At 48.9% G+C, this 21,160-nt stretch overlaps 1 protein-coding gene across 2 annotated transcripts; it reads left to right on the forward strand.

Moving 5' to 3' along the window:
* The first annotated feature begins 11,835 nt into the window (after positions 1-11,835).
* Positions 11,836-13,434, forward strand: LOC143491590 (apoptosis-associated speck-like protein containing a CARD). 2 transcript variants are annotated; one of them, XM_076990750.1, is made up of 3 exons: positions 11,836-12,332; positions 12,707-12,965; positions 13,246-13,434. In XM_076990750.1, exons 1-3 carry the CDS (start codon positions 12,044-12,046, stop codon positions 13,247-13,249), a joined length of 552 nt encoding a protein of 183 aa, XP_076846865.1. In that variant the 5' UTR covers positions 11,836-12,043; the 3' UTR covers positions 13,250-13,434. The 2 variants fall into 2 exon arrangements, with proteins under 2 accessions (XP_076846865.1, XP_076846864.1); XM_076990749.1 differs by having other exon boundaries at positions 11,839-12,332; positions 12,704-12,965.
* Positions 13,435-21,160: the final 7,726 nt, after the last annotated feature.

Raw genomic sequence — 21,160 nt, forward strand, 5'->3', positions numbered from 1 at the left:
CTAGTAAAAATATATATTTTTGCTTTCTTCTTGGCTCAGTTCTACTTTTGCGTCTGACCGTAGCGCTCGACCCAATAGTATACGGCGCGAGACTGGGAGACTCTCTCACCATGGCTCTCTCATCCTGGCTGCACCGCGCTGGTGAAGTTCCGTTATAGTATCGCGTGATAGGAATTTCTAAATAAAAGTAATAAATGCAAATTTACCGTTTCTACATAAATAACTACATATACTACTTATACCTTCACTCTTTGCATTTACGAAACATCCTACATGGCATTATAAGGATGTTTGCAAAGGATTTGAAAACTTCAATGCACATTAAACTTAATGTTTTGCAGATAAAATTCAGGTAGAAATACATGAAAACACACAAACAAAATATTTCCATTTAGAACTTTATTTTTGCAAAAACCGCATGGCTTCCCCTCTTTAAACACTGTTCAATTTACAGTTGATTGGTATTCCCAATTTGTCAAGCATTGTTCATTGTTCCCATGCGAAGTTTACAATGCAGAGAACAGAGCTATTCTTAAATGTTTTCCTCTCCATAAAGTAACTTTATGAACATATACACTGCCAATACAAGACTAGAATGTAAGATTCGTTTGTCTACAAAAACGAGGTATTTTAACTTACACTAAACGCTGGCGTCGGCCATCGTTTTGCACACGAACGAGCATGCGCGAGATCAGGAACGCGTTTGTGCCATGGCCAGGCAGCCACGCACACGCAGCCACGGGGAGGTGGTCTCTTTTCTCGAGCCGTACCCTCCTCGCTCGACTCCGCACGCTGCGCGCGACCCTGTGAGAGCGCGAGCGCGTTTTACAAGTCATTTTTTGCAGTGTCCTCCCGTAACGATATGTGGTAGTATAAAGAAACACCCCTCAAAAACAGAGGAAGGAACATTTACCTGAAGAATTTTAATGTTGCACTGTGTTCCACGTTTGAAAAGTGCTGGAATTTTGACTAACGTCGCCTACTTTAAAATGCTTGAAATTGTAATGGTATTTCGTTTCACAAGCTGTCTGACTGAACTGGGGTGGGTTTCCCGAAACGTTCGTAGCAGGTTTGCGTTATCAATAAAGTTTCCCTCCTCGGGATTTTTGGATTAAGCAGTTTCTGCCTCGGTTACCGAACCTGCTTCAATACATTGCTACTGTTAAAAATGCACTTCCAATAAAGTGAGTATTGGAAAATTTTATTTTGCTGCTGAATGTAACTACTAAAGTAACTTGTAATCTAACGTAGTTACTTTTAAAATCAAGTAATATGTAACGTAACTAAGTTACTTTTAAAAGGAGTAATCAGTAATCGGATTACTTTCTCAAGGTAACTTAGCCATCACTGCTGGTGGATGCTCTGGATTTTCTCTGTGAAGTGTGACATGAGTGAATTACAAAAAGCCACAGAGTGAGTACCTGGAAGTAATGTATCGGGACAACGGTTAATGTTATTAAATAGTGAGAATAATGTTCTAGAATTACCAGCATTGGAAGAAATGATATGTGTATAATATTTGGATTTAGCGTGGTTTATAGAGTCCTTATATTGTAACATATGTTGAAAATACAGTTCCTTATGAGTAATCAGCCCAGATTTTTTATAAAGTCGCTCCAGTTGACGTCCTCTGGCTTTCATTACTCTGAGTTCAGTTGTAAACCAGGGGGCAGTTTGAGAGAATGTGACAACCTTTGTTCTTAGCGGTGCAATGGAGTTGAGAATGTGTTGGAGTCCGGTGTTGTATTGAAAAACCAGTTCATCAGGGGTGGATGTATTGTATGTATCAATGTGCAGGGCAGTGTTAATGTCAGAAGAGAGAGATTCCAGGTTAATGTTCTTAATATTGCGGAATGAGATGGATCGAGAGGTCTTGGTAGTGGAAACAGGAAGTGTGACATTAAATGATAACAAGAAATGGTCCGTTAAAGGGAGTTCAGTTGTAGATATGTGAGAGGGAGAGGTTCCAGAGCAGCATATCAGGTCTAAAATGTGACCTTTAGTGTGTGTTGGTACGTTGGTGTGCTGCTGTATGCTGTAACTCTCAATACATGACAGGAAGTCTTTGGTTAGTGGATTGGAAGTGTTGTCTATGTGAATATTGAAATCAAACATTTCATTTAGTTTCTGTGCAATATTTACAGAGAGCCTCAAAAATCAACATACATGGGAGTCAGCTTTATTAGTGAGTTTGAGAGTAATGCATGAGTTTGAGTGATGCATGAGTGTCAGCTTTATTAGTGTGTTTGAGAGTGATCTCAGAGCTCTATTGTGTGTGCGAGGAGGAGAATCTCAGGGCTCAGACACCCACACAGCTCAGCGCTGACCAGTAGACCAGGAAATTACCATTTTTACACTCATCCTTTCAGATTTTATTTTTTATTTTTGTGCTCTTATTCATTTGTTCTACTTTCGTATTTTTCAGGTATTAAGCTTTTTGTGCATCTTGTTTATTTGCGGTAGTCTTAGTAGTTTATCTTACCTAATAAATCATAGTGTCCTCAGCAGAACTTGATGGTTAAAAGGTCAATAAAACACACATATGCAATAGAAAATAGCTTTACTTGTGACGCTCATGGGTCGGCGAAAGACGAGACACAGAATCCTTCCTTTATGACTGACGTCACTTTTAATTTAGACAATGATTGCGCAATAGCGCACAGATAACAGAAACTCTCACACAGCAACGTGTAGACATAGACAACGACGAGCACAGGACACTGCGCGAGCGCACATTAAATAGACAAACCACATTAGCCCCACGTGATCACGAGACGATTCACAGGTGAGACTTATTAATCACACGACAAAACCCTAACCACGTATATACACTAACGCAGACAAAGCACGTGGACAACGTTGACACACGCCCAAAAGGGAGGGGCCGGGGTCCTCAACGTGACAGACGCCCCCTCCAAGGGCACTACCCGTCCCGGGGTGCCAACAGGACCGAGTGCCCCGAACCCACGACGATGGGCGGATCCGACATGCTCAGTCCTGCGTCTGGGAGGTGACCGCCCTTGGTGAAGCGTCCGCCACGGACCGCCTAGAACACCCTCCCTGGGAAGACGGGGGAAAAGACGGGAGACACATTAAACGGAACATTCACAAACACACACAGACACGTTTACACAAAGTGGCACAAGAGGGAAAAACGGGTTAGGTACACAAAGGGGAAGACTGACAAACACAGGAACACACACATGTGACATAGGCGCCAGGCTTCGCGCCAGGAGAAGAGCGAGTAGGGGAGAGAGGTCCGGTGCTGCTGGCGCTGTGTTGGGCAATCCCCCTCCTGCCTTCGCTGCGAACCCTCCGCCGGGTGCAGCGTGGCTGGCGGACGTACCAGGCGCAGGCGCATCAGCTCCTCCTCGCCCTCCAGGACCCCCTCCATGGACTTAGCCGGACTCTCACCCCGGGAATAGTCCATGGGGCTGGCCCCGGAAGGACTGGAGGACGCGGTCTCTCCAGGAGTCCTCCTCCCTTTGACGGTTCTCACGGAGGAGGGAAGGCTCTCCTCCTCGTCCTCCGTGTAGGAGTCGCTCTCGGGTGTTCCCGAGCCCACAGATGGGGAATAGTCCTCTGCTCCGTACTCCACTGTGGACCTGTCATCCTCCAACGGAGGGTAATGGTCCCGCTCCTCCTCACCCTCCTGGCCCTTGGGAGAGAGACCCACAGGCAGAGGGAGGTAGTCTTCCTCCTCTGACTCCTCCTCCTCTTCGCCGTAGTCTATGGTGGTGTCGGTGTAGATGGAGGGAGGGTACTTCTCTTCCTCCTCCCCCTCCCCAACATAGTCCACAGTGGGAGCGGAGTAGATGGATGGAGGGTAATCCTCCTCCTCCTCTGACTCCTCCTCGGAGTCCCCCTCCCCGAATTCGCTCTCTGGGGTGGACTCCGTAGCACCGAAGACGCAGGAGTCCACCCTCAGAGGCGAGAGGGCGCGTGCTGGATGGGGGCGTCGCTGGCGCTCACGTCAAATCCGCACCACCCCCTCGCGGAGCTCCTTGGCCAACTCGGAGTCCTGCGTCCTCCGTGCTGCGGCCAGCTGGAACGCGTAGACGGGATCCTGCTTCAGCTGCTCCTGCGTCGGGGGGGTGGGGGGGTCCTCTTCCTCTACAAGCTCGCCCTCTGGTGGCGATGCCTGGTAGAACTCCGGGACGCTCACTCTTATGGGCGAGCCCTCCCGGGAAGGTGCGGGGTGCCGCTCTCGCCACACTCGGACCCCAGTCCGGTAGTACTCCTCCTTCAGCTCGGGAATAGTGGTCTCCTGAGCCGCGCAGAGCAGGTAGGAGCACTCCGGGTCCTCCATGAGCTGCGTCCGAGTCGGCGGAGCTTCGTGGCGTGGGGGAGAAGACGAAGAGCGGTGATGCCGCCTACTGGGCTTCTTGCCCTTCTTCGGCTTCCCCTTGTAGCCTGGCATTTTGGGTTGGTGTCTCGAACGGCTCGTCATTCTGTGACGCTCGTGGGTCGGCGAAGGACGAGACACAGAATCCTTCCTTTATGACTGATGTCACTTTTAATTTAGACAATGATTGCGCAATAGCGCACAGATAACAGAAACTCTCACACAGCAACGTGTAGACATAGACAACGACGAGCACAGGACACTGCGCGAGCGCACATTAAATAGACAAACCACATTAGCCCCATGTGATCACGAGACGATTCACAGGTGAGACTTATTAATCACACGACAAAACCCTAACCACGTATATACACTAACGCAGACAAAGCACGTGGACAACGTTGACACACGCCCAAAAGGGAGGGGCCGGGGTCCTCAACGTGACATTACTGTTCAAATATTAGTATAAATGATGCATATATATGAAAAAGAATGCAAATATGTGAATTAATAATGTAGGCTATTTGAGGCTAAAAGTTAACTTTTCATATTATTTATTTATTATTTATTATTTTATCACAAATACATGCATGTTTCTGTATATCTTTAAAATATTTATTTTTAAATAATGCTGTTAGGATGGTTCTGGTGGTAGGACTCAGAGTCCTGTGCGAATAGGAACTGGAATATCCTCATGAGCGGAGGTCAATTCAATTTTATTTATATAGTGCCTTTTACAACACATGTTGTCACAAGCTTGTCACAGCTTTATTTCAGTCCTCATCATTACACTGATCTTTGGTGGCCTTTCGGAACCGTTTCTGGATCCAAGCACATGCGTCCAGATCCCTAATGAGCAAGCCAGGGGTGAAAATAGCAAGGAAAAACTCTCTATGCAGGGATTAGGAAGAAACCTTGGGAGGACCAAGACTCAAAAGGGAACCCATCTTCCAGTGAGTGGCCCAGCTAGTAGAAGTCCATATTTATAGTTCCATTTCTAGGCCGTGTAATCACAATCCCTCCAGTGTGGATGCCTCAGGTAGAAGTTGCCATCGCCACAACCACTGGCAAGCCAGACCATCTCCTAGTTGCTTTTATGGAATTGTCTTTGTAGAAGCATGCAAACAAGATACAAAATACAGGTAAAATATGTAAACATTAAATAAAACATCCATATATATAGCACACTTGCCAGTGAATGTAACTGAGTCAATCACTGATTTGAGCTGGAAGACTGTTCCATAACTGAGGGGCTTTAAAGGAGAAGGCTCTGCCTTCGGCAGTAGTCTTGCTAATTCAGAAGAAAACCAAGTAGTCTGACCTGGCAGCTGAGTTTGGGCAGGCTGATTGAAGGACAGTGGCAGTGGGGTGTAAGGGTTTTGTTGGATCTTCAGGATCTGGTCTGCTCCGTGAAATAGGATATACATGATCAAAATCGATTGGGCATGACCAAAGAGCTTAATCCTTTGAGGAACTGCACCACCCTTTCTCTTGCTTGTCTCTTGAGAAACGGCAAGAACCCCTACACCATGGTACATGAACAAGGTGTGCACCGCCTCTTCATCGAGAACACTGAGGTCACTGGTTTATGGGTTCTTCCCCTCATTCTCCAAGGGCTACTAGAAACCCTGTTGGCATCAGCATTATGGTTTGGCAGACCTGTAATAAATATTAAAGCTGTAGATCGACAGTGCAGCAAGTCTTGCTGAGAAATTTTGCAGTTTTGGGGATGAAGACATTAAATTGTTTTAAATTGTTCTGTTTTAAATTGTTCTTTGAATTGCAACATTGGAAGTGAATCTGAAAAGTGACTCCCTGGAGTGTGTATTGTAACATAAACTTAAATATTCTCATAACTTATTATTATTATTATTATTATTATATGTGTTATTCCAACACATATAAGCATAAGCAGTCATAAATGCTGCTATCAAGAACTTTGACGTCACATTTACATGATTATGAAAAGTGCCCGATAATTAATATTTTTGTTCAATAAACTGGAATTGGAAATGTGTTTTATTTGACTGGCTTGAATTACGAACTGCTCATGACCAATTAAAAATGCTCAACACATTCTTGTCCATATGTGAAAATATAAATTTCTTTTCAAATGAAACTATGCACACCAACAATGGTGCTACAGCTACTTCTGAAATATGATTAATTGTCCCATAGCACCACCACTAATTTGAAAACCAAAAAACATAATTTACACTCTGCACTGTGCTGATTAACAACTACTTAATTTATAAAATAAAACACTTGAATGATTTTGACCTTTTACTTTTACATAGTTTTGCTTTTGTTAGCTCAGTAGTGAGCAATGTATTGATTTATGGTCAGCAGTCAACTGACAAAAACCACAACACTGAAATAGATGCGCAAGTAGTTCAAATGAATAAACAGTGCTCCACTGGAACATGGTCATAGTTGGGCCACAGCTAAAGACTAAAGGAGTTACTCCTCAAGTCCACTAATCAACAGTTGTACACTTTGCTTTAAATGTGGCGAGTTGATGTGCATGTTACTCTGTGTGACGCTGGCGTGCCGGAGGAAGCAAGAGACACGACGAGCGTCTTGGAGTGCACAAAAAACGTCTAATTATCACAGACACGATGAGTCCAGCACAAGAGACGCAAGCACGCTGACGCGATGCTTGCATAGGCATGAACTATAGACAAAGACGAGCACAAGACACCGCGCTAACGCACATTAAATAGGTGAATAACACAGACCCACGTGACCTCGAGACAAGGCACAGGTGTAACAAACGAACACGCTCACAAACAACCCACGCCCACGGAAGTACAAACATGGACATAACGACACGCAGACAACGTAACGGCACGCCCACAGGGAAGGGTCCGGAGCTGTGACCGTGACAGAACCCTCCGCCAGGGGCTCGCTACTCCCGGAGCGTCCCGCGCAGCTGGAATGCCCCGATCCAACACCGACGGGCAGGTCCGGAGCCGCCGGGATCACGAGCCTCCGAGAGCAGTCGCCCCCGACGGCGGGAACCGCCGCGAACAGCTCTAGTACACCCTCCCTGGGAAGACAGGGGAGAAAACATTAAACAATGGCACGTTCACAAACACGCACACTGGAACATGAAACACAAGAGGCATAAACGGGAAAAGGAAGTTAGGGAGACACAAGGGGATAGACAAAAACATAGGAACACAGACATTCATTCCCGGAGCTAGGCTTCCCGCCTGAGGCAACGCCTGTAGCGGCGCGAAAGCTCCGGGGGCTGGAGACGCTGCAGCTGGCGGTGTTCCTCCCGCCTGTTCTGACCGCTCACCGCCAGGTGCCGCACGGCTAGCGGACGCGCTGGGCGAAGCGCGACTGGACGACTGCTTGGTGGCAGTCCCTCTGGCGGACGCGCGAGGCTTTGCGCGACTGTCCGACCACTTGGGGGCCGTGCTTCGGTCGGACGCGTGGGGTGCAGCGCGACTGGTCGACCACTTGGGGGCAGCACACCTGGCGGACGCGCGAGGTGCAGCGCGACTTGTGTTCCGCTTGGAGGCAGCACGGCCGGCGGGTCTCACGGCACCCTTCCTCCCGGGTTTGTGACTCCCTCCTCCGGGAGAACCGTAGGGGCTTGCTGCTCGATAGGCCTGCCGACACTCCCTCTCCGGGAATCCCCCGTAGGAAGACCCTCCTTTGCCAGGCCAGCCCCCTTTGGAACCGGTATCGGGGGTGGTGTCCATCTCTGGCTCCTCCTCCTCGGCCACGCTCCAGTCCATGGACCGAGCGGGGGTCTCGCATCGGGAGTGGTCCATGGGCTCCTCCCCACAGGAATCCCCACTCCCCGACGCGAGCGAACTGTCCGGTCCGCTCCCTCCCCCTTTGTATACCGTCGGGAGCGAACACACAGACGGAGGGCTTTCCCCCTCGCTCTCCTCGCCGTAGTCGGATGGGAGGGGACTGACGTCATCCCCTCCGTAACGAACGGTGCTCTTCGAGCATACGGACGGGGAATACTCCTCGGAGTCCGTCCCCTCCGTCTCTTCCTCCGACGGTGGGAGACTGCTCTCCTCTCCCCCGTAACACACAGTGCTCTTTGAGCACATCGAGGGGAAATAGGACTCGTCCTCTTCCTCGCTTGGGGAGCCCGCTTCCTCGAACTCCTCCTCGGGAGGGGTGAGGGAAAAGGCGCCCGCGCTCACCATAATCGGCTCATCGTTCTCCTCCTCCTCGGGGAAGACCGGGAGCAGTGCGCCGTCTTCCTCTCTTTCACAGCTGCCCGTTGCACGGGGTGGCAGGTCCACGGACGCGGGGTTCTCTCTCTCCCTCCACACGCGCCTCGCGGTCTGGCGGAAGCATTCCGCCGTCTCTGCGTCCTTCGCGTCCCGTGCCGCGCAGAGCATGTACGCGCAGAACGGGTCCTGCTCCATGGTCCGCTCGGTGACGGGGACATCATGCCGCCGCGCTGGGGAAGCACCGAGGCGACGTCGGCCTTTCTTCTTCCCCTTTGCGTGCTTGGCGTATCCGGGCATCTGGTTCGGCTCGTCTTTATGTGACGCTGGCGTGCCGGAGGAAGCAAGAGACACGACGAGCGTCTTGGAGTGCACAAAAAACGTTTAATTAACACAGACACGATGAGTCCAGCACAAGAGACACAAGCACGCTGACGCGATGCTTGCATAGGCATGAACTATAGACAAAGACGAGTACAAGACACCGCGCTAACGCACATTAAATAGGTGAATAACACAGACCCACGTGACCTCGAGACAAGGCACAGGTGTAACAAACGAACACGCTCACAAACAACCCACGCCCACGGAAGTACAAACATGGACATAACGACACGCAGACAACGTAACGGCACGCCCACAGGGAAGGGTCCGGAGCTGTGACCGTGACACTCTGGACATTTAGTGTCTAATTAAGTGCAAATAAATATCCACAATGTGTTTCGTTTAATCTAATTTCCCTATGTTATGTTTTTTGTCTATTTTGTCTTCATAAAGAACAAACTTGTCTGGCCAGAAAAGGATCTGGCAGCAAGTTAAAATTAAATACAAAACATTTTGCGACTGGTAAGTGACTTTAGTGTAGATAACAATGAACAAATGAGGTGAATAGATTTAGGTGTCTTCTCATATATTGAATGCCTGTATGATTGTAGCATTAAAAAAAGCCCATAAAACTGGCACAGGGGGTGGCCCACCAAGCCAGGGTTTGAGCCCAGCAGAGAAACTGGAACTCCATTTACAGTTTTTGACGACTGCTAACGTGCATTTCCCAATACTTGTGATACATTGTCAAAACTCTAAACACAGCAACACATTGACCTCACACAAATAGCCAAATGGTTAATATCGTGTTCAAAAGCGCATTTTCTTAACTAAATAACAACTCTGCATTTCACAATGCAAACAACTTTGTTAAAACACAGCAAACCTGGTTCAGTATCCAAGCATTCTTTCAAACACTAGCACATATTCTCTTTTCGAGATGAACATAGTCAATCACTGCACAACCACTGTAAAAAAACTAACATTTGATGGCAATACAGAAACAGTATTACACGTAATATTTTACCCTCTCCCAGCAAACAATAGACATTTTACAGTAACATCTGTTGTTTTCTTAGTCAGTTCATTTTTACTGTAATCCGCTTCATTTGGAATTTTTTTTTCAAATGTGTGCATTTTTGGCAACATACTGTCTACACAATGGGTGATATTTACTGTTAGGTACTATATGGAATGTAGATTAGACAAAAAAGGAGTCAGTAACAGTTTTGCAGTAAAGGGTATATTTTACTGTATTAGGGACATTACTGTAAATTGTGGCATAATTGTAAACATAATTAGCCATGGTCCCATATGTGTAAAAATACACATATACAAAAAAAGCCACACAAGGGGGAAAAACAGAATACAAAACTAAACAGTCTTGTTAGGTCTAATCTAAACGGTCTTCAGCAGATGTGATGAGGATGTTTTCATCCTCATCACATCTGATGTTGGCTCTTGCCATGCACCTGGGAAAGAAAAGCTTGGTATGCCTTATTCACCCCTGGCAGTCTTCAGCTGAAATGTCTCTGCAGCCAGGATCCATTGCATGCAGCAGGGACATTTGGTCACTGGGCCGATGATCATACACCTTCCACCTCCAGATTGAAAAAAGTTCCTTAGTGGGGTTGAGGAAAGGCGAGTAGGGCGGGAGGAAAAGGGACATCACTCTTGGGTGGTCTATAAACCAGTTTGTGATGACATGAGAATGACAAAATGCTACATCGTCCCATCACAAATGTCCTCGTGTTTCCTCCCACCTGTTCCCTTTCTGCTTCTGGAACCAGTTGTTGGTAGAGTTCATTCAAAAACGAAAGAAGGAGGTCACTGTTATAGGGACCAATCTGGCATTTGTGAAGGACCAAACAAGCACTTGAGATTGCAGGACAAATTGTTATATTTGCTCCTCTCTGACCCGGTACATTACTGTACTTCAATTTATTTCATTGATCTATATGTGCAAAAATATGTATTACAGTAATAGCTTTTCAGCTGCCTTTGTTTTTGCAGAACTTTGCATTTTATACAGTATTTAAGGTTTTGAACCTTAGGTTTTCATTTTTGACATGCTGTGTGCAAGCAATTGTAAATAAGGCAAAAATGATCCAGAATTTTGTTATTGGATAACCTTGTGTATAGAAAATTTAAGCATTATAAAAACATGTAAAATGACTGCATTTTGTGCCATAACAACATGAATTGAACTAATAGTATAGCCACTGAAGACTGATGTTGTGTTCAATGTGTTTAGAGTTTTGAAAATGTGACTACAGATTGGACAAATGCACGTCAGCAGTCGTCAAAAACTAAAAAAATAAAAAATAAAAGATTCGATAATAGCAACATTCCACCGGTAGAGGGCGATATTTACTAGGCAATTTACCAAACAATTCCTAAATCTGACAAGTTTATAAAGATGTGTGTAAAAGGCCTTCAGTGCACCAGCTTGTTCTTCAATTTAGAAAGCTATTACCATATACTCTCCAGCCACTATAAACGTGTGTATTTTGAGTTTCCAGTAGCATCTGCTCCTTGAGTATTGTTTACATTCTCTATAAACCCCGTGACACATATCTTATTGAATAAACCTCTACGTGTATATTTACGAGCTATAATCCACCTGGGAAGTTGGGAAGCTGCACGTTGGGAAGCTGCAATGTTTGTCAGGTACAGTTGCAATTCTTGTTTCTTTCTTCCCATTGTTCATTATCATTGCTGTATTGACCGTGGTTTGCTGTCAAAAAATTGACAGCCGACAGTTTTATTTAAAGACTTTCCGTTATTTCTCGACTATTTTGTACTGTAATTTAAAGATCATCCACCAAGCTAAAATATTTCCTGATCTCCAAAGAGAGCAGAACTTTGAACGTAGAGCTCGAGGACGTTGTGAGTACGTCAGATGTGTTTTTTAGCAATGCTGCGCGGGCTTTATATGGGCGTGGCCTCGTGGAGCCGCGAAACTTCCTCATAACAGTAGGGGCTCTGACGTTTACTTTCACTTATACTACGGAGGATTTAGCAAGATCGGCCTGTCGACTACATTACATATATAATCTAGTAAATGTTAGTAATGCATATTATTTACAAATCTTTGTAGTTTACCATCTTTAATTGGATCTTCCTTGAACCCTAGCTATCTTTTATTTATTGCCTTCTTCAGTAAATCAAAATGATTCCGGAGTTGCTGGTGAATAACCTAAACGAGCTAGTACAGGCGGAATTTGACAGATTTAAATGGTTTTTGAGACAAGGTGTGGATGATTATAAAAAGATTCCCAATGCAAGACTGGAAGATGCGAAATCAAGGGAAGCTTTAGTGAGCGAGATGATATCCACCTACGAGCCAGGCGGTGCTGCTAAACTTACGGTGCTTGTTTTGAGGAAGATGAACAAGAACTACAACGCAGGACAACTGGAGCGTGATCTTGAGCCCGTGCTCGGGAGTGGCGGTGTAACAGGTAACACAACCCGAACCCAACTTATTTATTAAGATGATTATTTCGGACCCACACCTATCGCAGCTATCATGTTTGCAGTAATCAATGGACATGCTGTCCAAGGCACTTCATATGTTAATATTACAGTTAAAAGAAGTAGACAGCACAAAAAGTCATGCAAATTTGTTCACCTGCTTTCTTGTTTTAACCATTCAGTGAATATTTCTATATTCTTAAACTCGCTCTATATTTTGATTATTGTATTGTAGTTTATTTTTAGGTGGAGTAGTCACCAAAGCATTTCACTGCCTGTTGTACTGTGTATGACTATGTATGTGACAAATAAACCTTCACTTGACTTGATCAGTCATTCTTTTCTTCAATCTTTTCAGTAGGACCATTAAGTTCCAAGGCAGTGACATTTGTGAACATGCACGAGGCAAAGCTCATTCAGAAGGTCTCATTGGTGGACCCGATCGCAGATGATCTGAAGCCACTGATCGGGGATGAGAAGTACGCAAAGATTAGAGCAGCTGTAACACCTCAGGATAAGATGAGAGTGCTCTACTCTTTCCTGTCAGGATCAGCAATAAAGGAGAGATTCTACCAGAGCCTACTGAAAAATGAGGAATTCCTGGTAAAAGAGCTTGATAGGTAAGGCATCGATGTGTTGATAAATTAACTGCAGATAAGTTATTTTACAACTCAGAGTTTGTGAAAAGGTTTTGCGGAATGTTTCTGCAAGAACATGTAAGAACCCAAACTATAATAACACAATAACAACTATTCTAATGTAAAGTGATAAGTAGCTGTAGTTAATTGTTGCATTTGTAAAGTAACTGCATGTGTATCCAAAAGCATAGTTTCAAGATTGTATTTTTTTAAGATTCAAAGAAAATTAAACAAAAACTAATTTTGTTCTTTTTCCTTCTAGCTAGTGATTGGAAGCTTTATTGAAGAGGCACATAAATGGATTACCAAGAAAAATCAAAATAGTTAAAAATGTTATGTGAAAAGTGATAAACGTCAATTGTAACAATTACCTGTATGTTTTAGTATATTAAAATTTTGCAATATACAAAAATGTGGAAAATGAATAATAAAACATTGTAATGCACAGTTATGATTCCAACCTCAACTAGTCATCAATCAGTCAGACATCAAGAGTCTTTCCCAACCCAGTCCTCAGGGCCTACCTGACAGTCCCACAGCAAGTTCTCAGCACATTAGGTTGGAACAAAAATGTGGAATCGTTGAGAGACACTGCTGTCTAAAATAGTCTTTTTCATCTTATTCTTCAAAACAAAAACAATTACAAAAAAAAAAAAACAATGCTACACATGCAGAACTAAGCCTTATTTTCTAACATAATACAGCAAACAAACCCTACTGGTCCTTTGGCTTTATTTGGTTAAATATGTCATTTAGCACATGATGCTAAATGTTGAGTTTACACTAAGTTTACTGCTGTTCATGCTCCTTGTTTATCAGTCGTAAATCATATACCACCTGTTCATGCCTGACATCGCTATCCACTTGAGAAGTCTTGAGAAGACATACATACTTTCCTGGCCATATCAGACCTAAGCTAAGCTTTTGAGAGGTCCCTAAAATGTCCTTCAGAGGAGAAATTCATAAACACATTTTGCAAACACTTTTTATGTTTTTAAATACCTATTCAGCGGTTAGACAAATACTTGATGTAACCATGTTTTGCTACAAAATCACACATTGTTTCTAGCAACTTTTTCCCAGGCTGTTCATGTTAGTTGTAGATGATGATGTTTCATGTAGACATTGTAGAACAATCACTTTTTTATTTGTTGTTCAACCACTCCTGTTGCTTTGGGATTTGGTTTGTTAGCAACTGCAAATATTTTTCAACAGTCATCTTTTGCTGAATTTTGGAGTTTTAAGTAACAAAAAAAGTCAGTTAACCCATCTGTGCAGTTAACACACACACACACCAGTGATTACTAGGGGGCTGTGGTGCACACATGCCCAGAGCAGTGGGCAGACCTAGCCCGGCGCCCGGGGAGCAGTTGTGGTTAGGTGCTTTGCTCAAGGGCACCTCAGTCATGGCCTCAGGTCTGGGAATCGTACCCACGACCCTCCGGTCACAAGACCAGTTCCCTACCACCAGGCCATGACTGCTCCAAACATAAAGAATCATGATATAAAAGATTGTGATAAAATGTCACAATATATGTGTCACGGTACGGCGGCCCCCTACTGGTCGCCCCCGTCTACAGCAGCAGCTTGTCATGTGGGTGTGGCGTTGTGTTCGTCCCTCAGGTGGGCGGAGCCCGCGATCCGTCTCACCTGAGGGTCGTTTGTTCGTCTATATATGTCTTGTCTTTGTACCAGTTGACTGCTGGTTATTATATCCTTAATTCGGATCAGTTCACGGGTTTTGGTTTGCGCACTTTACATATTAAACCATCCTATTTCCCTGAGACTTGGCGTGATCGCTTCCATTTATTTTCGCTCACCCTGCCCGTCACAGAATAACCAGCCACCTTCGGAAGCCGCCAGTCTCCTTTGCTTTTTCCTTCGTTCGTGGTCATGTCTCGTGGTAAGTGTTTGTCTGCGTGGTGTTTTGTTTGTTGTTGAAGAGCCCCGCCGTGCTGAAACGTTGTGTGTGTGTGCAGCACGGCGGTGACCAGGGCAACCGTCCCCGGTCGGGCTCTTCGTGTTGTGTGGTCACTTGTGTGTGCATGTGTGTGTGTGTCAGTGAACGGATGCATGGAACGTTGTGCGGCGCTCGCGTGTGTTAATTGTTAAATGTGTTGTGTGTGACGCTGTCGCCGCTCGTCACGGTCGCCTCGCTCCCCCGTGTGTCTAGTGTTTTATGTGGGGAGCGACTGCGAACTTGAGCGGCGCGTCACCACTGTTTATGTAGAGCGCGCATGTGAGTCCTGTCCGTTTGCCGTTTTGCACCGTGCTTTTGTCTAGTCTTTGTGTGTTTTTGTCCTAGCGTGCTTGTGAACTGTTGTGTGTAATTCCACACATGCTCCTCCCCCTTGAGTGTGTGTGTGTGGGGGTGGACCAGTGATGGTCCCGTGCCACGGGGAGTGGCACGGAGGGCGTCGCTCCTAAGGGAGGCCCTGACCAGGGAGTCGAGGGTGTTCTCCGGAGCCGGTAGGGGCCCCTCTCCTGATGCATCAGGTGAGTTGTTTGGTGTCCCCTCCTGCTGAGATGGAGACCCCTCCCCCCGGATGCGGGGTGCCGAGATGGTCAGGGTAAGTGCGCGTATGTGTTTTGTGTTGGTGTGTGTGGGTGTGCGTGTGCTTTTTGTGTTTTATGTGCAGGTGCTTCTCCCTGGTGGTGGATCGTGGCAGTCCTGGACCTTGTGGGGGTCTCCAGCTGGCAGGAGCCCCCTTATGATGTAGGGTGACCGGAGCCCGGTCGGAAAGAGCCCCTCCCTAGAGGACTGGGGCCCCCGGATGTTTGGGGACGATAGGGCTCTGGTCCGAAGAGCTCCTGCTGAGGATGGAGATCCTCCCTCCTGCTCGGGGTGACCAGGAGGCCCTTGGGGGCTGTTCCCCAGCCCGCGATAAGGGTGCTCTGGGCCTCGGTCTCTGGCGCTCCTGGGTTTGGTGGAGGAGTCCACCTCGTAAAGTCAGGCTCCGGCTGGGGCTGACTCCCCAGGAGGCTGGGGTGGCCCCTAGCAGAAGGCAGGGGCCAGCTCCGGGAGGAGGTAGGTCCAGGAGGTGACTTAGCCACGCCCCAGGGAGGTAACCTGCACACATACACCCCGGACGGACATGGAGCCGTGGCCCGCCGTCCTCGCACCTGTGGGGCTATGCGGCTTAAGGCCGGTTAGGGCGTGAGGGCCCTGTGACCGACCGGGGCGTGGTTTTGTCTTGTTGACGGCCCAGTCGGTCCAGGGTCCCACCCAGGTAGGTGAGCTAACCTGTGTTTGTTTTGTGTTTCAGCTCCGGGACTACAGGGGGTGTGTCCCTTGTCCCTGCCTGCCTGCCCCTTTGTTTTGTGTGCTGCTGCTGTAGGCCGCACAGCCGGTGGAGGGGAGTGCGGCTTGGAGGGGGGATCTGTCACGGTACGGCGGCCCCCTACTGGTCGCCCCCGTCTACAGCAGCAGCTTGTCATGTGGGTGTGGCGTTGTGTTCGTCCCTCAGGTGGGCGGAGCCCGCGATCCGTCTCACCTGAGGGTCGTTTGTTCGTCTATATATGTCTTGTCTTTGTACCAGTTGACTGCTGGTTATTATATCCTTAATTCGGATCAGTTCACGGGTTTTGGTTTGCGCACTTTACATATTAAACCATCCTATTTCCCTGAGACTTGGCGTGATCGCTTCCATTTATTTTCGCTCACCCTGCCCGTCACAATATGAAACATTTAATACTTTTGTTATAAATTACCTCAACCTGTTTCTTCTGGTTCTGCCTGTGTCTGTTTTCCAGTGGTGAAATTTATAATCGAGGTAATGTTGCAGTAAAAAAAATGTCAGGGTTAGGCTTAGGCTAACAAAATGTAAATCAAAATGTTTTTTTCTTTCCATTTTAAATGTAATAAAAAGTCGTAGTCTTGGAATACCGTACTATTACATAAGTCAATTACAGTCCAATAGGCTGAAGGTGCACAAATATGTGTCACGGTGAGGGGGCCGGGTCGCCACCAGAGGGCGCGCAACCCGGCCAGCAGCCGATCCCAGCACACACCCCCGCGCACGCAGCCACTCCCACAGTCGCAATCACCATCATACTGAGCACCTGTTTCTTGTTTACTTTGCACTTCTTAAGCCCACAGGTCTTCTGGTCCAGTGCTGCACATTGCCGCTACACGAGCGTCTCTGGTGGACTGCACGTCCCTACCGTGTGTGTACGAGCGTCACCTTGCATCCACAGTGTATGCGCTACGAGCTTTACCTTGCATCTCCAGTGTATGCGTTATGAGCTTTACCTTGCGTCTACAGTGTATGCGCTACGAGCTTTACCTTGCATCTACAGTGTATGCGCTACGAGCTTTACCTTGCATCTACAGTGTATGCGCTATGAGCTTTACCGTGCATTACGTGCTACGAGTGTTACTGGTTGCCATGGATAATAAACCACCTTCTGTCCAACCCACGTCTCCGGCTGCCTCTGTCCCGATGCCCCCGGCGTCACAGAATGTGCAGCCTGGAGCAGCCGGAGGCGAGGGCGCCTGGGCATCCTGGGCAGACAACAGCAGGAGCTCCAGGAGCTCCGCTCAGTGGTAACTACCCTGACGACCTGCATCCAGGCTCTGACGGTACAGGCATCTGCGCGCCCTCCGACGCCAAGAACGCAGATTCCTCCACCCGAGCCCTACAACGGGGATCCGGAGCGCTGTGAGGGCTTCCTGGTCCAGTGCCAGCTCTATTTTACCAGCATGCCCCACCTGGAGGAGAAGGAGAAAGTCGGCTTCATGGTGAACAGGTTGCAGGGCAAGGCACTGGACTGGGGAGCAGCCCAGATCAGCGCGGAGAAGCCCTGTACCCGCAGCCATGACCAGTTCGTTCGCGAGCTGCGGGCGGTCTTCAACCACCCCAGCCGCGGGAGGGTCTGCGGCCAGAGCCTGTTACAGCTACGGCAGGGAAGCCGAAGCGCCGCAGACTACGCTCTGGAGTTCCGGACCCTGGCCGCCAAGACTGGTTGGGGAGAAGCGGCTCAAACAGACGTCTTCCTGGCGGGGTTGAAGCCTGACCTGAGGGCGGAGTTGAGCTGTCGGCCCGAGGGACAGGACCTGAATCAGATGGTGCACCTGGCCATAACCATGGACAGGTTGCTGCAGGAGCGAGGCAGAGGAGCGGCGCTTCCTCCTACCCCGCAGGCTCCCGTGCACACACCGCCCCGTGAGACCACGCCCGCCGAGCCCATGGAGATGGGTGCTGCCGCCACCCCCCCCCCCACTCGTACCGCTGGTCCGAAGAGGGGGCGGGCTAGGGTGAGTATCGCTCTGATGGGAAATCTTTTAACGTGGGAAGCGTCAGTGTCTTACGGGGCGATGTCCTTATCTGTGTTTGCATTGGTGGATACGGGAGCCTCGGGGAACCTGATGCCACCCGGAGGAGCACCCGGAGGAGCACCCGGAGGAGCGTCGCTGAGCAGCTGAGGGTGCCCCTGATCCAACTCGAGGAGCCGAGACGCGTGCACGCACTGGACGGGCAACCTGTGGGCGGGGGTTTTATTTCTCACCGCACTGCACCAGTCACCATACACGTTCAGGGCCGAAGGGAACAGATCAGTTTTTTTGTACTCCCTTCCACACGCTATTCCATCACATTAGGTCTCCCTTGGTTTAAACTCCACAACCCCGTTATCGACTGGTCCACGGGTAAGCTGCTGAAGTGGGTAGCGCCTCTACAGGGCACCCGGTCTCCCTCCCGTGTGTTCGCGCAATCCACCAGCGTTGAGAGCCCTAACATCAGCTCCACCCCAGTCATTCCCGCTCCGTACCGTGATCTAGCAGAGGTGTTCAGCGCTGCCAAGGCCACCCAGTTACCACCCCACCGACCCTGGGACTGTCACATCACCCTCAAGGCAGGTACTACGCCACCGCGCGGTCGAGTCTATCCACTTTCTCAGGAAGAGGAGCGGGTCATGGCCCAGTATGTTAAGGAGGCTCTCGCTCAGGGCTATATTACTCCCTCCACCTCTCCTGCCTCAGCCAGCGTCTTCTTCGTAAAGAAGAAAGACGGTGGGCTGAGGCCATGCGTAGATTACCGAGGGCTCAATTCCCTCTTAGTGAACTTTGCCTACCCGCTGCCTCTAGTGCCGTCGGGGCTGGATCAGTTAAGGAATGCTAAAGTCTTCACTAAATTAGATCTGCGCAGCGCCTACAACCTTATTCGCGTACGCGAGGGTGATGAATGGAAGACGGCGTTTAGTACCTCTACGGGGCACTACGAGTATCGCGTCTTGCCTTATGGCTTGGCGTCTGCTCCGTCGTTCTTCCAGGCGTTCATTAATGAGGTCTTAAGGGAGTATTTGAATAGATGCGTTGTCGCTTATATCGATGACATCCTGATCTATTCTCCCTCCCACGACCAACATGTGCGTGATGTACGGGCAGTTCTGGGCACGCTCTTGCGCAATCGGTTGTATTGCAAGCTCGAGAAGTGCGAGTTCCATCTCAGCGAGATGAACTTCCTAGGCTACACCATTAGGCCAGGCTCCGTGCACATGCAGCACAGGAAGGTGGAGGCGGTTGTAAAATGGACACAGCCTCACACACGGCGCGAGTTGCAAAGATTTCTGGGCTTCGCGAATTTCTACAGGCGGTTCATTCGCGCATATAGTCAGATCGCAGAGCCCCTTACTGACATGCTGAGAGGGGGAGGAGTTAAGCTTCGCTGGACAGAGAGATCTACGAGAGCGTTCGACCAGCTGAAGCAAGCGTTTGTCGACGCGCCGGTTCTGCACCAACCAGATCCTAACCGTCCCTTTATAGTGGAGGTAGACGCGTCGAACGTGGGAGTAGGCGCGGTGCTGTCACAGCGACCGAAAAAGCATAGCTCTCTCCGTCCCATAGCCTTGTACTCGAGGAAGCTCACCGCCGCCGAGCGTAACTACGGGGTGGGAGACCGTGAGTTGTTGGCCATGCGCAAGGCGTTCGGTGAGTGGAGACACTGGCTGGAGGGAGCTAAGCATCCATTTACCGTGCTTACTGACCACAAAAACCTGGAATATATCAGGACCACGAAACGGATGAACGCCCGTCAAGCCAGGTGGTCTCTGTATTTCTCTCGTTTCAAGTTCCAGGTGACATACCGGCCAGGAGAGAAGAACCAGCGTGTGGATGCGCTATCTAGGTCCTTTCCTGGCAGTACGGAGTCGACAAGCGAGGAGCCGGTGCTTACGCCTGAGTGCGTCGTGGGAGCTTTGGAGTGGCAGATCGATCGGGAGATCGAGGCAGCGAACCCGCATCCAGGTTGCCCGCCGCACCGTAAGTACGTTCCCCCCGCGCACCGTAGTGCCCTCATCAGCTGGGCTCATACGTCAGTGGGGACGGGGCACCCAGGGGTGTCAAAAATGGCTCAGTTGTTGGGGGCTCGCTACTGGTGGCCGGGGCTGCACCGGGACGTACTGCAGCAGGTGGCGTCCTGCGCGGTGTGTGCGCGGTGCAAGGTGCTACACACTCCTCCTGCGGGTATGCTCCTCCCTCTCCCTGCACCCAAGCAACCATGGACGCACATCGCTTTGGACTTCGTCACGGACCTCCCCCCGTCCGAGGAGAACACGGTCATCATGGTGGTAATAGACCGGTTCTCGAAGATGGTTCGCTTCCTTCCCCTGCGGGGCCTGCCCACCGCTTGGGAGACTGCGGATCTCTTGTTTCGGCACATATTCCGGCAGTTCGGTCTGCCTGAGGATATCGTGTCGGACAGGGGACCGCAGTTCACCTCGCGTGTGTGGCGGGAGTTCCTATCCAAGCTCAACATCACGGTTAGCCTAACCTCTGGTTACCATCCGCAGGCTAACGGACAGGTGGAGCGAGCGAACCAGGAGGTGGGAAAGTTCCTGCGCGCGTACTGCAGCGAGCACGCGGACACATGGTGCGCCCTTCTGCCCTGGGCCGAGTACGCACAGAACTCCCTCACACATTCCAGCACGGGGATGACACCGTTCGAGTGTGTGCTCGGTCGCCAGCCGCCGCTCTATCCTTGGAACGCCGCGTCCTCAGACCAGCCCATCGTCGAGGAGTGGTGCAAGAGGAGCGAGCGGGTGTGGGAGGACACCCATCAGCGGCTGAGAGAGGCGATTCGGCGATTCAAGCGGAAAGCCGACCGTCGGAGGGGAGAGACCCCATCTTATCAGGTAGGGGATAAGGTGTGGGTCTCCACCGAAGATGGACGCCTGGGCAG

Source organism: Brachyhypopomus gauderio, unplaced genomic scaffold (assembly GCF_052324685.1).
Source record: "Brachyhypopomus gauderio isolate BG-103 unplaced genomic scaffold, BGAUD_0.2 sc77, whole genome shotgun sequence".
Classification (NCBI taxonomy): Eukaryota; Metazoa; Chordata; class Actinopteri; order Gymnotiformes; family Hypopomidae; genus Brachyhypopomus; species Brachyhypopomus gauderio.